Source organism: Ammospiza nelsoni, chromosome 8, assembly GCF_027579445.1.
Source record: "Ammospiza nelsoni isolate bAmmNel1 chromosome 8, bAmmNel1.pri, whole genome shotgun sequence".
Classification (NCBI taxonomy): Eukaryota; Metazoa; Chordata; class Aves; order Passeriformes; family Passerellidae; genus Ammospiza; species Ammospiza nelsoni.
In genome coordinates, this window is record NC_080640.1 from 16560108 (window position 1) to 16581475 (window position 21368).

The following is a 21368-nucleotide window of genomic DNA, read 5'->3' on the forward strand; positions in this document are numbered from 1 at the left end:
ACCCACATGGACATCTGTAGACTATTCACAGTAAAATGATTTAAGTTCTTTTTCAGGGTAGTCAGAAATACTAGAAGTTGTAACAACAGGTGTAATATCAATCTAACAATTACTCATAAAGTACCAATGGATGAGACATAAATATTTATCATTGAGGTACTTACCCGTGCAATACTTATCATTTGTTGTTCTGAGTCCCTTTGAATAATAACTTTTTTTGCTGCTATAGAAATAATAAATGGGTATTGACAGAAAGAAAACCTAACAAGAGAAAAGAAGATTAAACATTTTACTTCTAGAACACCATTTTCATTTTAAGAATATAGGAGTGAATTATCATTCAGTAAGTAATTCCTCCACAATAATTTGCAAATAGCTGCTGTTTTTTTCACTTTGTATATAGTGATACTTGACTCACTAGAACAAATTGTTATTTGAAAATACTGCTAGAAACTGAAATTAGTAATACTTATCTTTTCTCATTTGGGTTTTTTTTGTGGTTTGTTTTGTTTAGTTGTTTTTTTCCCTTCTCCAGTAGAATATCAGGTATCAGACAGAAGAGCAGCCTGAAATACCTGATTCAGTGGAGCAAATTATGGTCTCCAAGTTTTCCCCAACTACTGCTGAAGGCAAGGAGAATGCCTATGAATGTACTGGAGGCTAAAATATGTCTGTAGTAAGACACAGTCAGAAGTCTATGCCGATAATTAATAAAATTACTTTATTATCATCCATATTTTACACATTTTTTCTAGTTTGCAAAGGCAGAATGAGATTTATTTCAGACAATCTCACATCCATGCAGTAGCAAATTAAGTGATATGTTTTTACAATAAAATAATACAGTATTTAACGTGGATGTATACAGACATAAATGGTGTGCATATCATACACAGACACTATACATCCACTACATTTAATATACATAGCATAGACACAATGCTTTGAAGTACTACTCAACAAGAAACAACCAGTAACTCCTCTTACCTGTGAGAATTCCCATAGCATTGCCAGTTATGATATTCTTCCATAAGATCAATATGATCAAGTGTAGAATTATAGAAATCCGTATATGAAATAATGGGAGGGCTAATCAGACTATTTGCAGCATCTGCAAAGAAAACATAAAAGCATTTTAATATAATGCCTAGGTTCAGCACATCTCATTTCTTGGCATCATGAGCACCAGTGATCTCCAAAACTTTAAGCCAAGTCTAAAATAATACAAAAAATTTATAACTTTGTTAGAGAACTTAGCTCAGTCTTAGCTACAGAACTATAACTACAACATAACACTATACATCATCATATTAATTGCTGTAGAAAGCAGTAAATCCCTAGTCCAGCCCATTTATGATAAGGGAACCTCAGTTTTACTCTGGTTTCCTTACTGACACACACTAAATTAAGGTTTTATGGATGAACAGTACTATGTTCTGCTGAAATTGATGAAAAAGCAGTTTGATAAATGAAAGTGTTTAAGAAATCCATATCATTTCAAGCAGCTATGGCTAGAAAATTACTTTTTTTTTCCAGTATACCATCTAGACCTGCACAAAAATTAAGTACTTGCCAAAAGGAAGAAAGCTTAAATGTGAATTCTAACTCATTATATAATGGCATTCATAAAGGGTCAAACAGTTAATAAGTTTTCTCAATTTACAATTCAGCATAACATAATTTTGGACAGTCAGACACAAAGTACTGTCTTTTGATTGACTAAATAGCTCTTTTCCCAGAATTAAAGAACAATCAACTCTTTCATAGATGGTTATAAACACATCTTGGGTTTAGATACAGGTGTACTAACGTGCCTAACTCTGGACAGGCAGGACTGTGCATAAGACTTTTAAGTAGAAGTTCTAGGTTGACAGTGAAAACATCTTAATTCCAATTTTAATTTTTGTTTGGTGGTTTAGTCTTCTCCTAAAAGAGAGAAAGTAAATACTCTAATCACCACTTGGCAGCAGTTAAGAAGGTTTACATTTGCAGTAGTCAAATGTGCTGTGCTCTGTGTTGAACTGAGCGGGAATTCATTTTTTAAGCTGTAATTTTGGATGTAAGAGGCATATGCATTGCCTAACTTCCTTTAGATGCTAAATATTCTGTGGGGGTAGCTGAGTTACAGAAGAAATTCTGGCAGCTACAAGTTTATTTTATAAATCTAAGGGAAACCTTAACCATTGGTAACTTCTGTGGATTTCTGTTTGAACAATCTTCAGTTGCTGTCACAGGAAAACTCTGCATAACAATTATCCTCTACTGGAAAGCAAGTAGGATGACTTACCAACAGAGGACTCTTGCTTACTACACTTTAGCATTTTATTGTAGTTTGTGCTGTGCCACCATCATTATCAGTCTCCCCCAGAAGACTGATAAACTATCCTCACCCAATATGTGTGTGCATGTGTATAAAACAAATCCTATATACACACACAAATATACACATAAAAACATATACATGCCCACACAGTTCAAGAAAAATACCTACTAAATAAAGACAGGACTTTTGTTGCTGATGGAATCCACCAGGTACATTTCACCATAGGTGGAAACTCTTCAGGTTTTGCAGGAAACAGCCGTAAAGAAATAAATTGCAGTAATCTGTCCACCACCTGCTTGAACCTCTTCTGTGAAATCCTAAAACAAACATGCTGCACTTACTCTCATGTGATCACTGTCTACACTAGAGTTTGTTATCAAATTTCAATGCTTTTAAAAACTCCCTCATTAAAATTTTTAAATTCAACTTGAATTGTTTAAATTATTTTTTAAAATACTTTTGTCCTGTACATAAAAACAAAATTCTACACGTAAAGTTTGAAAAAGAATGCTTTTAAATATTGACACATGGTAATTCTCTTCAGTGCATCCCTAACTATGCTCTTTAAGTCTATGGAAAAACAAAAACAAGAGTAATAGAATAATTATCTGTTCTTGACTTTTAGTGAACAAAACAAAAATTCTTCTCAATTTCACTCCACACTCTGAATTCTGAGGAATTCTGAATAATTTTAAGATACACGGTCCTTTCAAATAAAAAGTGGTATATGTTTCATATGCTAGTGCCATGTGCATATTTTAAATTATGCACTGCACCACTTCAATAATAGCACAACAATACACATACATGTGTAGACAAGTTAAAATAACCTTTTCTAAACAAGAGCTCTCCTATTTTAATGGTTTCCATTTCTAACACATGCTTTAAGACCAAAAACATTGATATGTCTATTGCACCCTTAACTAAAAGTGGAAATCTCATTTGTAATGCAGTTCCAATGAAGTAATATTTTACCACAATTTTAAGCAAATCTGGACATAAGGAGAGGAGGGAAACTGAATTACCATCCTTGCAGAGGAGAAAATCCTTAATTAAGATTTCCTAGGAGAATTGGAAATTGCAAATGTGGCCAAACTTTGTTTTTACCTCAAACAGAATTTTTGCTCAGTCAGTACATGGAAGGCAATCTGCACACAAACTTAGGAGCTGCTCTTTGGGCCGTTACCCCCGCACGAATTTTTTTGGGAGGTGCTCTTAGAGTTCTTTCAATTAATTACAAATCTAACGCCCTAACCACACTCTCTCACCACCTCTATTGCACCAGGAAGCCAGGCCACTAGTTTGGTTGTGGTTTCTGTATATTACAGCAACATTACAGTATCTTTTGCAATTTACATGAGATTAAACTTTATTTAAAGAAAGATCATAAAGATGTTTGTTTTAATAGTACCATGTAAATATATAAATAAAATTTACACACAAGTTATTTTGCATATGTTATCAAAAATAACTCTGATAAGTAATTTTGCGATTAAGGCTCTTCTGCAGAAGTATAATAATTTTTATACATTATGTACATTTTGTATCTATAAAACAGTATCACTTAGTGGACTATGTCCACACATATTTGAAAGTAACAAAACCAATCTCTTTAGTCAATTAAATTAATTTTCATATAATTTATAACACAGTCAACATCAATGGAAAGACAGAACAATTGTAATCCTAGAAATGGAATTTGTAATGTGGGGTTTTGGTTTTTTGTTTTACTTTTTAGACCAGTGCACTAGGAAATGATGGTCAGCTTCTGTTAAGGCTGCTATCTGTCTTAGCAAGTGAGCATAGATGACATAAGTAGAAGTGTTACTAAATTGAGGATTCTGAAAAAGATTAAAAAAAGTGTTAGGTTAATAAACTGCATAAAGGGAAAAAAGTCATTAGGATTTTTTTCTTATGTTTGTTGTTGCCAGTACAATTACACAAGAAAGTAGTTCACCAAACAGCTGTGACAGAGGTAAAACTATGGGAAAAAACAACTCACAACTTCTGTATTGTAAAAATATGATTTTTTTTTCCCCCAAAAGAAAGCCCACAGGTAGCCCAAAAGCAGTACTCAAAATTCTGGATCATTCTTGACATTGTAACACAAACTACACTCCTCTAAGTGATGTGGGTTTTGTATCAGTAATACAAATTCTTATAGCTCCTGTCTATACCATATCAATCCAAACTAATTTTCCCTCTATTCCATTTGTTCACATATTCCCTTATTTTAGCAGGAGACATTATTTTTAATACACTGCTTGCATATACCACCCCAGAGAAGAAAACAATTGTCTCAATAAATTAAATTGCCATTTGATATTCTCAAACAGCAGCAGAAACTGCTCTTTGTGTGCAGAGGTGTTAGGTGCACTAGCAATATATAAAGGGAAATCTGCTACAAATGCAAGCCAACTATAGCAGCAAAGGCAAGAGGTGACCACAGACAGAAATCAGACACTATAACCAGTCAGACAGACTGGAAAAAGTCAGACAGACAGAATGGATAAAATGCAACACTGGAAAAAGTCACAGCGATATCAGAAAGTGCATATACTGAAACTTTCAGAGTTACAGCATCCTAATACAGCAAATCTGGGAATAAGGACAAAATAAGAACAAATAACTAGGTAAAATATTTATTCTTCCAACCCAGAAAATAAAAGCAAACAATTACTTGTCCATCAGTGCATTGTTTTAGTCTATGCAACCTTTCCCTATCAACTGTCTTCCATTAAGCTCCCATTCCCATCATGCATTACACTTTTTTACATACTTTAACACATTCTTACAACAGGAAATTGGATGTGAACTATCTCAGCTATATAAACTATCTTGTTTGCACAGTATACTGGTTTATAGATTGTAAGTTGACACATACTTACATAAAAATACTGTATTTTCCTTACCTGTAAAAGTATACAATATGCTCTAAGATCATCCTTTGTTCGTGGCCTATGAAGGAATGAAATTACAAACAGAACCATATGGATCCATAATTTACAGACATTAAGAGTCATGAAATCATGAATGATTTTATTTTGCTTTGCTAGTATGTATAAAATACCATATTAAAGAATCTTCACTGCTCTCAAAAACTGAAAAGGTCATTTACAGATTCTGACAATTCTCTGAAAGTAGCAGGCCATTTATCATCCGTCTTTTTAAAACATGACAGAAGGCAAAAAGGGTCAGAATTGAAGAGTCAGAGGCGTTCTAAAGAGGGAATTCAGCGTTATTGTCTATCTCAAGTGACACCATAAAGGAGTTTATTTGCTCCTCTTTGATATTTCCTGCAAGAATTCTCCATACACTTCTACCACTTCAGCCTCTGTACTCCTTCATGTTTATGAAGGCTTTTACATAACCATAAATACACACAGCACCAGCACAAAAAGCAGTGTAAGTTGGAGAAAGGGGTTGCCAAGACCTGGGTCACACCGTCTCTTGCTATACCTTTTATAAATTACACTATGCATTCTCACTTCTATTACTTCATGCTAAGATGCTGTCATCTCCAAAAACCCTTCTGCTTTTTGGCCATCCCCTTCTGCATCCTGTACTGCTCTTTCTGTGGTGCTGCCTCACACAAACAGTATTGTGAAGCAAACTGTGGATCAGGGAATTGTCCTGGTTGCTGTTGGGGGATAGACAATGAGAATAAGTTTTAACCTAGTTGAATTCTTAAATTCATCTCACAATTAAGAAGTCCAAAGAAATGCCCTGGCAGCAAGCAGCTGAGATTTGGTGACGGGATGCATGGCTGCATATGGATCTGTCTCTCAGAAGTTCAAGGCCAGCTTACAGAAATCAAGATGTATTTCAGCAGATTTGCAAAAAGAATTAAGTTCTTATGTATCAAATAAGTTGCATCACATTTTCTTTTTTTGCCTAAAACAATAAATATAAAACATATAGCAGATTTAAGTGCTGGTGCAGCACTGATGCAAACATTTATTATAATTACCCTGTCCATTCTTGCAGTAGACCATTAATTATTCCTTTTAGGACTGACTTCTGAACATCTTGAGGCTATGAAGAAAGGAGAGGAAAAATAATATCTGAAGTAATTACACATATTCAATACAAGGCAGTGTACAAACAAGCAACTTTGCTATGCTTGTATTTCAAGACAGCTAAGAAATCTTTTGTGTTATGATGCTGATCTCCTAAATATCTTCTTCACAGATGTACTGAGCAAGTGTGGGGTTGTGCCAATGGTGCCTTTCAACACTTATATCCTATAAATATAATTTCTAAACTACTCCTGTCCTTTGTATACTAGGCCTATATTTTACTATTCACATCCTTACATTTTTAAAATTTCTCACCATGCAGTCCCATGACAGCCATGTAATATTTCTAAGATATGCAGTCTTTAAGAACTACCACAATATAAACTATGCTTTACTAGAAGGAAAATTTTCCTGCTCTTTTACTAGAGCAGCTGTCAGGATTCTATGACAATTCTCATGGGATCATCTGAAGTATGTTTTGAGAGATTCTTCAGAAATCATGCCTATCTGGGAAAAACTTTGGTATAAAATGGTATAAAGCATGAATTCTTTTTCTCTACTTACAGTATTTAATAAGGCATCATAGACAACATTCACAAAGTTTGCATCGATTCCAGAGTCCTCAATGGTATTAAATGGAGAATTGGTATCTTTCTGTAAGTTAGATAATACATGAACCATTTTGAATATTTTATAGCTATCTTTAATATGTAAGTTTAACAGCAAGCTTAGGAAAACATGTTTATATATATTTCCTTAATCAAGACATAAGACTATAAGTTTCCTTAATTAGTATGCTAAAGACAGAGCAAAACAATAGTAATCCTACACATATTCATGTTGGCATTCTATTTTCAAAATGTAAAAGGGTTTCAAATAATGAATTACATTGAACTTTCATCTTTGTTGTTGATCCATTATCAGACAAAGGCAAGAAAATTTTAAGCATTCAATATTTATTAAATAACTAAAGGTCACAGGTTATTTCATCCAGACTCAGATCCATTTTAAATATCATAAGCACATTTTGCTCTATAATAGGGAGGAAATAATAATTTAGCATGAATTCAGAAAGATAAATATAACAGCTCCCAGGAAAAAGAGTATGGCATCATAACACATGAACAGCTACAAGAGAGCTGATATCACATCTTTTTTTTAGGGGTAGGGAATTTCTGTTTCCAGATTTGCCTGGGCCTCTGCATTAGCATGATGTTTTAAAACTGTAATTTGTGTAGAAAGTACCTACACAGTCACACTGTCACAAACAAACTACATACTGGAATTTTAAAGGTCCACAAACTTGAAATAAAATTGCTTAACTGGAATCAATAAATCAATGCAGTAACAGATTGTCTACAAAAAGCAGGTGAGATCATGACAAAATTATCTGAGTGGCCTTGAATACCTGGCTGAAAGCCTTTAACAGATATTTTTGGAAACATTTTGAAGATACAAAGCACTGTAATTACTAAATAGTATTAGGAATTATCTTCTACCTTAAATGCAGCATTTATCTCCAAGAAAGAATCAAAAGTTGTAGAATAAAAATTATGTACAGCTTTCCAATCTCCCGATGCCTTCGACTTTTCCATATCATCCCTAGAGAAAATACATTCAAATACTGGTAATGGTTTGATCTTGCCAGCCACTTAGACCTTAAAATGCACTGTAACTTTAAGCTTTTCTCACTAAGCACACTTACAAGACAGACGAGTATAATATCTGTATCTTTCTAACCTCTTCCTTGTCATTTAAAGATCATGGTATTATAAGAGAACAAAAGCACAGTTTGTGTTTGATACACCTGAGCAATGTCTTTTATTCAAAATGTTAATTCACAATGTCACAGTTCAGCGTGTTAGGACAAATAATTAACAGAACAGAATTAAGCTGCAGCTAGACTGACATGATAAAGTTTCTCAGAGTAAGTATGATGGCTCTTAAACTACTCAAATTCACTAGAATTTCTTAAAGTTTTCTTTCTTCTAAATTTTTTCAAATAGAACTTAATCTTAGGCATCGGTGGACAATCTAAGGTGGTTAATCTTAGACAAGGTGGTCAATGGTGACAGTCAATGTGGTTTCACTAAGGACAACTTGTGCCTGACAAATCTGGTGGCCTTCTACAGTAGGGTTACAGTGCTGGTGGATGATGGAAGAATGATGTCATCTACCTGGACCTGTGCAAGGCCTTCCTCTGGAAGCTGCTTCCTCTGACTGTGCTGCAGGCTGTGCAAGAAATCCTCAGCATAAAGAAATCCACACCCAGCCCAGTGCTGGGAGCAGCTGCCAGATCCAACTGAGAAGGACCTAGGCCTGCCTGGAGGATGGCAACCATAGGAGAAGGGAAATGGAGAGGTGGTGGGGGCCGACAGCTGGGAATTCAAATGGACAGGAAAAGGGCTAATGGTTTTAACCTGCAGGAGGACTGATTTAGATCAGATGTAAGGAAGAAGTTTTTTACAAACACTGCCACAGGTTGTCTAGAGGCAATAGTCAATAGATACAAAAATCTGAATGTGGAAAAAAATTCAGCACTTTGGATCACCTGAATACCAGGAAAGGATCATCTCTTTGCAAATTTTCCTTTATAGCTCTTTTTTTTCCCAACCAAATACATACTGAATAATCAAAAAGGGTCGCTTTTTCTCCCTGGAAGCACAAAATTTCAAACATGGAAGAGAGAAATAATTGCCAGTATAACCAAAACACCTAAGACTGCACAGGCTTTGCCAGCCTACAATAAACCATATATATTCTTTTCTAAACTAAATGCTCCCTGCATTTCTAATTCTGAAGTGTATGTTTTGCCATTTTCTGTGTGGTACAACACTTCAACCTAGAAAAAATATTTTGATGGATTTCACAGCAACACAGTTATCAATCCCACCACCACAACCAGACTAATTCCTTGCCAGTCTTACTGAACCTGTTTCCTCATCTGAGATTAACAAAATCAAATGTTTGAATTAGGTCAAAATGAAAAGAATTCCAAAGAAAGGAAGAAATCACATTTCTAGGAACACCAGTATAACTTACTGAAAATCTTTCACAGTTTTGGTTCGAATTGGAAGGGAAGGTTCAGGAGGAATTGGTGCTTTCAGTTCCTGGGGTAACGTATCCATCGACATGCGCTTCTTTTGCCGTACATCCAGGCAAAGAGCTGGTAGGTCCCTCCCTTAAAAGAAAGGTAAAGAAGAGCAAATACAATGCATCTAACACAAATAAACTGGTACTAGGAAAAAAAAAAAAACTTCAAGTGTTTGATTCTAATTCTTCTAAAAAGTATTTTTCTTCCCATGTGCACATGCAGATACGATGGAAAATTTGGCTAACAAAAACAGCAGTGATGCCAATTATTTTATTTCCAATATAGATTGTAAATTTTCAATATACAAACTGCAACACTGGTGCTCCTTACAGCTAAGAAAAATCTCATGCATGACCACACCAAAGTCCAACCATCATATAAGGACAAGACTTCAGTCCCTTTTTCTACACTTTGATATAGAATTTTAGCTACAGACGACGGTGAAACATCTACAGTTTCCATAGAGAATCTCTCCAGAAAACTAAATGGAAAAGGCAAATTTTTTTGTCTTACACAGAATTAGTGGTGAAAGAGAAGCATCTTTGAACACTTCTTTTTAATACATTTGGCTACCTATTCTAGTACAATTGGCAGTGCTTAGCCAAGGCCTTTCCATTCTACTCCTTCCTTTCTATTTGATCTGAGAATAGTTGATCAGATTAACATGGCAAGACTTGGCAACAGCTACAGTGAGAGGAGAGACAAGGCTGCCTCTGTGTCCAACACAGCTCCAAAACACACCCACACAGGCCAAAGCTGAGCCCAGCAGTGACAATGGCATAGGACCCCTGTGACAATATATTTAGGAAAGGGTAAAAAAAAAAACTGCACAGCAGCTGACAGAGAGGAAGGATTAAAAAAAAAAAAAGGAAGAAAAAAAAGAAAGAAACTACCCTACAGACACCCACATGAGTGGAAAAGAAGGAGAAGGAGGAGGTGAGTCAGGTCTAGAGCAGAGGATCCTCTGCAGCCAATGGAGAGCCAATGCCTGATCAGGCTGCTGGAAGAATTGGAAAGAACTTGAGAACAAGGGAAGGTGTGGTAAGCAGGGAAGGGGAAGGTGTTTTGAGTTTTGTTTCTGTTTAGTTTAACTGGCAATAAATTAATACCCTCAAGTCTGTTCCGCCTATGATGAAAATGGGAAAGTGTACTCCCAGCCTTTATCTCAATCCATGAGCTTTTTCATCTTATTTTCTCCCCATGTCCTGTTGAGGAGGGGAAGCCACAGAGCAGCTTGGTGGGTGTCTGGCAGTCAGCCAAGGTAAGCCCACCCAAAACATGAAAAAATATTTCCACTGCATTTTCAACACTCATTTTGACAGTGTCTTCACAAACATTCTCAAACACTCTTACAGTCTGATTTATGCTGCTCATTTTTAAAAGCATTTACATGAATTGTGACATATATGTTTGGGATAAAAGACACTATATAAAATAAAAGTGTCCTCAAAAGTCATACATATTTAATGAAAATCCTCTATGAATTGTATAAGACCCCTCTAAGCCTTTTTAAAGATTTGGTTTTTTTTAATTAACTAAACATCAAAGTAGTATCACTACACTGCTGCCTACTCCATTTATCACAGCAGGGAAACAGATGCTATAAAAGTCCCATGAATCCAAAAGCAGATTTTTTTTCTCTCATGCTCATGACAGAGTCATTGTCCGCATGACTTAGCCACCATTCATGAGATTAACAGACAGAGGTGCCCTCAATCACCTGAGGATGCATCAGTTACTGATATGGAACCTTGTCCATTCTCACAGATGGAATTTTAACCATTTTAAGAAAAGAGCAGTAATTGAAAAAAACAGAGCAGACATATAGATAATAAATTAATCCAAGCCAAGGTGCCAAACCATTCCAATCATGCATATGTTCTGCTATTGAACACCATTCTCAGAAAGCAGGATGGACTGATTTTAAAGAATCTAAGAATTTGTCTTATTTTTATACTCTGAGAATAAAAAATTTTTTGATTTAACTTTCATTCTGTCTTCTCAATTTTAAATGGATTAAACACTGAGTTATAACGAGCTGAACACACTGAATGAGGAAAACATTCCTTCTACATCTGTAGAAGAGACATCTGCTGGCAGACACTGCTTCTCAATTCAGTAAATTGAAGCTGCAGGTGCTAAGCTGGTAATTTGCACCCTGTCAGCAATGTCATCTTCTTTGAAATACATGCAGTTTAATTTACATATTCTAAAATTGATTTTTAATAGTATCTTTAACACATATGGTCAACTTCAGTATGTTTTGTCATCATTCAAGTTTATTTGTACATAGATTTATTTACTCTTCTGCCAGTAAAGAATACTAATTAAGATCCATCACTGGAGTTTCATTGAGGAGAAATGGGAAATTTTATGTATTGAGTTGATAAACAGCAATAACACAATATTACAAGACAAGAAAAAACAGTAATTTCTGGCTTCTTGCCCAGTTACATCAAGTAAAGATTCAGCTGTGCATGACTGCTTAAGAAATGATTAAAAACTTTGGTGAAGAAAATCTCCTTGATACAAAGCAGAAAGTTTTGCAGTACAGCTAATAAAATATTATTTTAGTAAGAATCTAGTGCTGCAAGTTATAAACCGCCTTTTTCTGTACAACTTTGAAACTGACAATACTTGTCAACAGTTTTGTTTCAAAGTTGCACTACTGAGATCTCTCAGTGCAGTCTCTTTCTTGCCTCAATTTCACTGAGTGCTCTAAAGACTTAGTGAACCACAGCACAGTAAGCCTGAAGGGGACTTGCTCAGAGACAAGATCATTACAAACCTGACAAATGCTCGTACAGTCTTTTATGAAAAGTCCCAAATTACTGAATTCCTAGCCCAAAAGTCAAGTAAAAATTTCAGGTCTAACCACAATATCATCCCATCTAGGCTTCATTATTCTAGTATTGTTACCACATCACAGCACAACATTCCTTCTCACTTATAAAGCTATTCAGAACTCACTGATTCCTGTGTATTTTACTTTTTGCCATCACTGGCCTTCATCTTCACTGAAAAACACCATCTCCCAGCAACTACCTCCCTTGTAAAAGTCTTATGCTTGCCTCATTCCCACCATCCTTCAGATGGCAATAAAATAATCTCCAAACTTATGAAATTTTCTAGAGATACTGCCTGATTGCAGCTAGACAAAAATCTGCAGATAAACTGCTGAATCAGTACCTTTCTTTAAAATTTCAGATAGTTATTCCATCCTCCAGATCTATTTGTTTTTCTTATCCAACTTGTCTCTATGACACGACCTCCACTGAGGATGGGCTATCATATATCTCACTGCCTCTACAATGTATAACACAGCATAATTTAATGAAATCTAGATTTCCAGATTTTCTGGCACTACCAAAATACAAATACTGGCAGAAAACGGAGCACCTTCTAAACTTGGTAACTAAGTAACAGGTCTTTTTTCTCTTACCGTTTTTGATGTTGGGTATAACAAGTTGAGTAGGTGAATTTCTGTTTCCGATGCCTTCTTTCTTTTGGTTGATAGTTGTGATGAAATTGCTGAAAGTGGAAAACTGATTTTTGGCTCCTTCCTCCAAACCCTGTAATTAAGATGACAGTATGCTCTATAGGGCGAATACATTACTGCTGTAGAAATCTTCCTAGTGAGGTTTTTACACAATTCTTTTAAATCAGGTAATAACTGAATAAAACATAAATAATGATTCTGCAAGTTTGTTTCAAATTGATTCAAGAGAGGTACCATAAAATTCCTTTCAATTACATTAAAAAACTCAAGTATTAGGTTGCAGGATATGAAGATATCCTTGGATTTCTGTGAGGAACCTACTTTTATACTTCTCACTACATGCAGCTCAGTTTAAACAGAAGAAAGTGTCACATATTCCTTCTTCCAAATAGCCCTAATATATTCAAGTAGTTTAGACAAATTTCCCTAGACTTAAAATGTGAGGCCAAAAATTTTAACCTCTAAAAAAACTTCAATACTGACTACCTGGCTAAAACTCCCTAATGATTCAAAATGGTCAGCATCTGCTGACACTGAAGAAAGGCTTACCAACAAAACTTGGTTAACAAAGTGCTAAAAGACTCCCTGCTTGAGCACCTGTACATGCTGTCACCAAGGAGCCCACGCAAGTGTCTGCTGGGAAGTGTTGAGCACGGATGTGTTTTAACAGCAAACAGAAGTGAAATCACACATCAGACTTCCAAAGGATTGTGCCCATTAGTCTGTTGGCTAATCAGCATGGGGTGCTATTAGATATAGTTATTCGCTACAGAATTTGCAAAGCATAGGTGGGGTTAAGAGGCTTGCCCAAGATGACATAAATCTCATTATGAATATTTTAATTTTCTTCTCAATTCCAAGTCATCAATTGATATCAGGAGAGGGTAGATCAACTCAAAAAAAATATACATACCCTTCCTGCACATCATGATTTTCAACCTCACAGAAACCTAAAGACTCATTTTCCTGATATCTGGCATCTGTGGTCTCAGTTAGAAAAATGTTTCCACACAAACCAAAACTTTAATTCTGCAAATGAGAATATACATTCTCATATAATATCCTATGAAAATTTTTGAACCAGTACATTTCCCTTCTCTCCTAACAGAAATACATTTAGACTAAGACATGCAGTCAGAGTTCTAAGAAAAGCATTTCACTTCCACCACAACATCCTGAAAAAACACCAAGGGTAATAATACAGCCCATAAACCTACCACACCACAGTGTACGCAAGCTGGTACACTGCCAGAAATTTTAAATAACTGTGCCACATACAGCTATTTTTCCATGGCTCATAACTCACTAAATTGTAAATCTGAGCAATCATCAGGACTTCTGGCTTTAAAAATATCAAATTTCAATTTATAAAACTTCTATTTTTACCAAGTTTCAGTTTCTAGTTTTAAATTCATTATATGCAACAAACATTGCAAAATAAAATGTAATTACCAGTGTAATTTTCAGATTAACATTTCTTTTTAGTCTATAACTTTTGAAATATCATCAAGATGATTCTTAAAAATCATCTGGCACATGACTGGAGTAAAACAGACGCTGGACAAACATTAGTGACTGAAAAAGAATTTTTAAACAACTCCAGATCTGAGGTTAATCTTCTCAATCACAAAATGTGTGCTCCAGACAAAAAAGCTCTGAAGCACAGACTAATCTAATTATGATTAATAAGGAATAGATAGCAGAGATAATGGAAAAAAGGAATTTTTGTTAAATAATTTATTGTGACAGCCTTTTTGACTGACTTAGCTTTCTAGGTTTTACTCCAGACACATCATTGAAATACTACAGGTGAACAGTTTTTTAAAAACCTTCTCCTTACTGCCACCTCCTTCAGCAGTGATCATAAAGAACAAAATCTGCATCCCGTTTAACTCCATCATCCTGTTTCAAGTACAGTTCCAACAATATTAGACAAACATATGGACTAAGGCTTTATTGGGAGGCCCTGGAAGGAAACCTCACACTCACTAATGAGAAACTCTGACAACCCCTGAGGGAGTAATCTAGGGCAAGTGCACAGCGCCATGTCATACTTAAAAATTTTGTAGGAGGTCACCGAGCTTTTAGAGCCTAACACTCTACAAGGACACTGCCAGCAGAAAACTGAACACCCACCATTCCCCTCCCACCCACCAAAAGGAATGAATAGGCTAGGAGGGAGCAAGAGGACCAAAGTAATCTTCAGTCCTGTTTTAAGACCATCTGCTGGCTTCTTAGTGGAAGTTTTCCAAGCACTAAGCCCTCCATAAGACTGGAGAGTTACTAACATCATACTTTATAAAACTGTATTTTTCATTATTGAAGTTAAATGAAATGTTGAAAACAAGTCAAACTGTTTCAAAGAGCACATACAGACTGATTTCTCAGAAGAGACAAAAATCATCTAGAGGAGCTTCTGGAAAATCCTGTGTTAGCCCTAACATTCCTTACTCAAGACCCTTATGTATATGGCAAGCAAAGACTAGTGAGGACAAAAAGATTTTCTTCCCTGTGCAAGAAGATGTGGAGGACACTCAGATTTCCCAAAGGCATCTGAGATTGCAACAGGCTGCACTAGAAGCAGGATTGTTCCTTCCATTCACAGCTTGAAAGGTGCAATTTCAGACTGTTTTTCCTTTACAGAAGTCTCTAATTGTTCCTTTTATTAGGGAGCAAATTACTTAGCTTTCCACAAGTTTCTTTCTAGAATGTGAATGCTGACACCCAAACCATCACCTCTTTGGTGACAGTCTATGACATCTCTCCACAAAACTCTCTCTCTGTCCCCTCTGTAACACGCTACTGAGCCCCAAGTAAGGCTCTTGGTAAATTCAAACCCTGCCCTGCACCTGACACACAACCACACCTGGCCAGGTCAGAGCTCCTCTGCAGGTCCCACTCAGACAGCTCCTGCCTGCAGCCAGCACTCCAGAGGCACCTGACGGATGTCCAGCTACAAAGTTCTCCTGGTTCTTTAAAGTAGCTGGAATTCTACATGGCCACCCAGGGGCACATATTTTTCATTAGCTGAGCTAAGCCTGACACATTTTAGGCCAGCACTTTTATCTTTATTCTAACCAACTGGCTTTTACCATTCAAAGTCTAAGGTGCAGATACTGAAAGGTAAGAAAAACTCCCAGGCACTCGTCCATCAGAGACTTCTCCCACCAAATTGGTATTTGAATCACAAGAATAAACATATTCTTGCACATCCTGACAGATTTACAAAGCTGAAAGTCTTTCAGAAGATTGGAACATTTAGGCAAAACACAAAATTGGCAGAATTGCTCCAAGGAGTTTGCAGTTTGCATACAATTACTCAGTTTAACATCACGATTATTTCCTGACAGTCATAAATATGTGCAATCTTTAAATTCAAATTATGAATTTAAATAAATTATAATTTAAATGATAATAAGTCCAATGCCAATCAGAACTGCTGAACTAAAATCTCCTAAGTGTATTACTACAGGATTAGTAACATTTTTGTTCTGTTGTTGGGCTGAAGTAACTTACCACAAGTTCCAGCTCATGTTGGGAATGGGAATTTTTGGGAAAATTTTATGTTCTGTAATATTGTATAGACAGCAGAAAGAAAAGCCCAACTCTGGTATAATTAAAAACCTGAAAAAACGTTTCTGAAATGAAGTTATTCTGGCAAATATCCTTCCTCCATTTTTTTCTCTGCATTAATTCATTCATCATTTCATCAAAATGTTGTGATCTTTGCTTCAACGCAAAAAAAATTTGAAAGATTTTTAAAGAAAAAGTTAAAAATACAGAAGTATTCCCCAGCTACCTCCTTCTCCATCAAGTGTATTAGAGCTGAAACCCTCCACCCCCGAGAACCCTTAATGAACATTCACAATGCTGCAAACCCTCAGTCATGACTAACCCGACAGAGCAGACCGTTGTAAAATGTTAACTATAAGTGGATGGAGAATTTATAGCTTCATTATGTCATTGCTTACAGATGCACTTGTTATTTTTAAGAAACTTGAATGAAAGCCTCTCAACGGAAAGGAACATGAAAGAACACGAAGACGACGATTCCCCCCTTCCCTTTCTCCTCCCAAATGAAGCGGCAAACACAGCAAACGAACACGAGTGGCACAGGCGGGCCCGCGGGCGGCTGCCCGGGCGCCGACGGGACTTACCCCGGCAGCCGCGGTTGACGCCGACGGGATGGGCGGCAATTTCTCTCCCTCCTTTTCCTTTTCTTTTTCCTTTTCCTTCTCCCCTTCTCCCTCTTCTTCTTCCTCCTCCTCGCCACCCTCCTCGGCTGACGGGGCCGCGGCGCTGCCCTGGCTCAGCTCCGCTCCCGGCGGATGCCCCTCGCCGGGGCCGGGGGGCAGCTCGGCGGCAGCCGGCGGGCTCTGCAGCGACATGGTCCCGGTCCCGCTCCCGGTAGCCTCTCGGTGCCGTTGGCACCCGCGACCCCGCGCCCTCCTCTTCTCCTCCCTCCGAGGAGCCCCCGCGGGCACCCTCAGCTCCGCCGCTCCGCTCGGCCGCCGCGGCACTGCAGCAGCCGTGCTGCTCCCGGGCGCCCAGACACCCCCGCACGGCGGGGCGGAGCGCAGCGCAGCGCAGCCCGGCCGCCCCCGCCGCGGCCCCGGCGAGCAGGGGGAGCGCGGGACGCGGCGCAGCGGAGGCGCCGCCGGAGCCGCTGCCCGGGAGCGCTCTCGGCCGCCGCGCCACCTACAGACCGCGGGCAGCAGGAGGGGCCGCCGCCGCCATGCTGCTCATGGGCGGCTCGTGGAAACGCGCCTGGCGGCCGGGGCGCGGCGCGGGGGGAGCGGAGGACACGGCGGCGGAAACTCCGCGGCGCAGGAACCGGCGCGGGGCTGCGGCTGGCCCCGGCGCAGCCGCTCTGGCAAGGGGTGCCGGGCTGGGTGTGGGGAACTGACGGGACCCGGGAGTGGCGACGAGGAAATAGAGAAGTAACAAATATAAACATAAATATAAAAATATATAAATATACAGCTGGGTGAAGGGCCTTCGGGGCGGATACCGCTAGGCACGGCCGCGAGTCCGTCACGCCGGGTGATGCCCGGTGCTGCTCTGCCGGCACAGGCCGTGCTGGCAGTGGCACCTCTCACACCCCCTGAGGCCGTGCCAGTCGTGCCACCTCTCACAACCCCCCTGAGGCCGTGCTGGCAGTGCCTTCTCTCACACCGTGCTGGGGCCGTGCTGGCAGTGGCACCTCTCACACCCCCCCGAGGCCGTGCTGGCAGTGCCACCTCTCACACCACGCTGGGGCCGTGCTGCAGTGGCAGCTCTCGCACTGTCCTGGGGCCGTGCTGGCAGCGGCACCTCTCACAGGGCGCTCTCACCCTACGGCACGTTCCTCGCCGCTGTGGGTCACGCTCCAGCGAGAAAACATACAAATCGTCCAATCATTAAAGTTGAAAAAGCCCTTCGAGATGATCAAGTCCAACCTTCGACCAAATAACACCGTGCCCCCCATGCCGTATCGTGGAGTCGAAGCCTTATTGCGAAGGACTGCACCGCATCATGGGGAATGAACGTGTAAGCCATCCTATCCCTGCTGGCAAAGCCAGAGCGGCGCCAGGGCTGTGCAGTGCTGGGTCCTGGGCAGGACCCGGGCAGCTGGAGGCGGTACGGCTGTCAGAGCCCCAGGGCAGCTCCCTGGCTGTGCTAGAGCCTTGCTGTAAGTGTGTGAAGAAATAGCATCTTCAGAAGAGGTGCTGTGTTGAACTGGTTGCAAGACATCTAGACCAGATGTCACACGCACTGGCTTGGTACTGACCTGCCACTTGGCTTGGTATGTGAAGCTGCAGGAGCCCTGCTGCATGAGAGGGGGACAATGTTTTGTACACCAACCTACATCCAGTTTAAGCTCTTCAAACCACTAGCTGCCAGACGAAACAAGTTTCCTTCAGACCACTCTAATTTTGTGTCTGAAGAAGAATTTTTCTTCCAGCTTCAGGAACAGTGTGAATAGCATTACAGACCACGTGAGAAAAATCTTCAAAATTGTTTTTCAGGTGGAGGAAAACCATGTGATGGTTTTTCTGAGCATTGGCACTACATAAGTAGCTCCTGCAGGAGCTGTGGGAAATATTTCTGTAAGACTCATAAAAGCAATGGCACAATAGGTACTGCAGTGTTAATTTAACACATTGAAAAAGGCTTTTCCTTTCTGAAGGAACTGACAGACCTGGAGTTTTTTTTAGGTTTCATTAAGAAATGGCTTTGTCTCCTTACCAAGTTAAGTATGAGATCTAGTTTTCCAAGAAGTTTGGTCTCCTCACTGTGTTACTTCCCAGTGGCTTTCAGCAGTTTGCATGAATAAGTGGCCTCTTGCACTTAAAACAAAGCCCCCCAAACACTCACTCATCTTTTTCCTTTCCATGCCAAGAAACAACATAATGATAGTAATTTCAACAGCTTCAGTACAAGCAGCTTTGCACCCAGTGGCAGTCCCCAGCTAGAAATAAATGGCACAACTGTTTTGTGGAGCTATGCCAGCTTGAAACATGGAAGGATTTGCTCCATTGAGCCTACAAAGAGAGTGAAATAAAGAAAAAAAAAATGTAGAAAGGCAAGTATAGAAACAAATTAATATTTCTTTAAGTTCCATTGAGCTATAAAAGCCTGATTTTTGTCAGTATCAAAACCACTGAAATAGTTTTCTACCAAGATTATCTCACAAAAAAGCTAATGCAACATCAAAGACATCAACTTCTGTTGTCCATGCTCTCCTGTGCTATTTGAAGCTCAAGTGCTCTATTGCACTAAACTAATTCAGATGAATATTTTGACTCATGACAATTAAGAAAATTGGCATAAAAATTTTTCCTATTTTTGTAAAGAGCGAAATCACCATATACTGAACTAGCAAACACATTTTCTTACTTTTAACTAATGTAGCATACATCTGGTGCCCAGAGTTTGAAACTAAAAGTATTTCAATATCATTCGTAGATCTACAAGGGAGTCAAAGATATAACCACAGCTGGGAAAGACATATCTAAGTAGGCTTTCAGTTTTCTAGCTTGGATGGATGCTAGCTGGGAGCAGCAGTGCTGCATGTAATGAGATGATGCATGTAGACCCTGCAGTAATTTGTTGGCAAAGTGATGAACTGGGGTAGTGGGCAATAGATCAGTAAGAAAACATGATAAAGACATTCTAGCAGTAAGATTTGTGGGATATACCACATACACAATTTTCAAAACTAAACAGAAGTATGCAACTGCCATTCTACAGACTCCATGAATTTGTTGGCCAGGTGGCCTGGGAGCCTTCACAAAGGGCCAAACACACTCAATGCCTATATTTCAAAGGACACTTTCCTTGATTTTTTACATCTCTTGTAAGCTGCTTAAAAATCTTAAATCACATGGTGCCGGCTACTTCCCTGGATTTTTGGTGAAAGGGGCCAAGGTAAAGTTCAACTGAAAACTATTGCTCATGCCCAAGTACACGTTGGCTGTGTCTACAGTTCTTTCTGTTCCCGGAGGAGTTTGCAGCCTCACTCGACCCCATGCTGGCACACCATGCTGCTGGCTCAGATAAACATATGCACACTGCAGTATCACCCTGTGGGGGGGACACAGGCAGCATGTGACCCTGAACAGATTTTCTTGTACTTAGGGAAGAACAGTCCTGCCTTAGCAGGATGTTGACCTTTTAAACTGGAATAAGACCTTCTTGACAACTTACTTTAAAATACTTCACAAATATATCTCTTCTGTCCAATGAGTTTGAGTTGTCAGGAGGGGGGAAAAGCCACTGGCACGTCTCTGTGCAATGACGTGGCCAGGCAGACCGCCACTAGGAATGACAGATGGAACCAGACCAAATGCTAACATTTGTTCACAAATGATTACTAAATGCTTACAAGTAATAGATACACTCACAGAGACTGGCATTTGGGAGTGAGACACAAATATAAAAAATAAAAAGGGCTAAATTCCCTAAATTGCCTAGTATCGTCATGACAAATACTGATGGGATCTCACATTTTTCTCTGCAGTCAGAAGTCAAATTCACCTATAGCCAAAATAGCCCCTGGGTTAATTCAGGAACACTAGGGGATAGGTTTGGGCTGTTACAGGATTCTCCCTGTTTCTCAAATGGTTTACAAGTGTTTGCCATCAAATGGTGTCAAACATCTCTGTGCAAACTGGTATTTCAGGAATTGAAATGACACGTGTCCTTCAGAAAAGGCTGGATTTTCCTATTCAGTTGCTGATGTACTCCCATCACACATCTGTACTGTGTCTCTCTTCTGGAGTAGTACTGTTTCCTTCTCTTTATACCTTTTGAAGATCTCATGCACTTCCCAGTACAAAATATTTGGGCTAATTAAGAGATGTGTCCTTTGTGAGATGGACCCTGAGTGGGCACAAGGGGAAGCACAGGGTGGCTGAAACATCAAAAGAGGAAGCAAAGGCTGGAGACAGC

At 39.0% G+C, this 21368-nt stretch overlaps 1 protein-coding gene across 1 annotated transcript in view; it reads right to left on the reverse strand.

Annotated features, from left to right (window-relative positions):
- HECTD2 (HECT domain E3 ubiquitin protein ligase 2) overlaps nt 1–17434 on the reverse strand; it is a 32457-nt gene extending 15023 nt beyond the window's left edge. The window contains exons 1-11 of the mRNA XM_059477148.1: nt 17093–17434; nt 12879–13008; nt 9385–9523; nt 7842–7944; nt 6907–6996; nt 6294–6358; nt 5236–5281; nt 4055–4164; nt 2492–2640; nt 988–1111; nt 165–261 (exon numbers count right to left, since the gene is read on the reverse strand). Coding sequence (XP_059333131.1) covers nt 165–261; nt 988–1111; nt 2492–2640; nt 4055–4164; nt 5236–5281; nt 6294–6358; nt 6907–6996; nt 7842–7944; nt 9385–9523; nt 12879–13008; nt 17093–17323 — 1284 coding nt within the window. The 5' untranslated portion in view covers nt 17324–17434. The remainder of the gene's footprint in view (nt 1–164; nt 262–987; nt 1112–2491; nt 2641–4054; nt 4165–5235; nt 5282–6293; nt 6359–6906; nt 6997–7841; nt 7945–9384; nt 9524–12878; nt 13009–17092) is intronic.
- Between the last annotated feature and the right edge of the window lie 3934 nt (nt 17435–21368).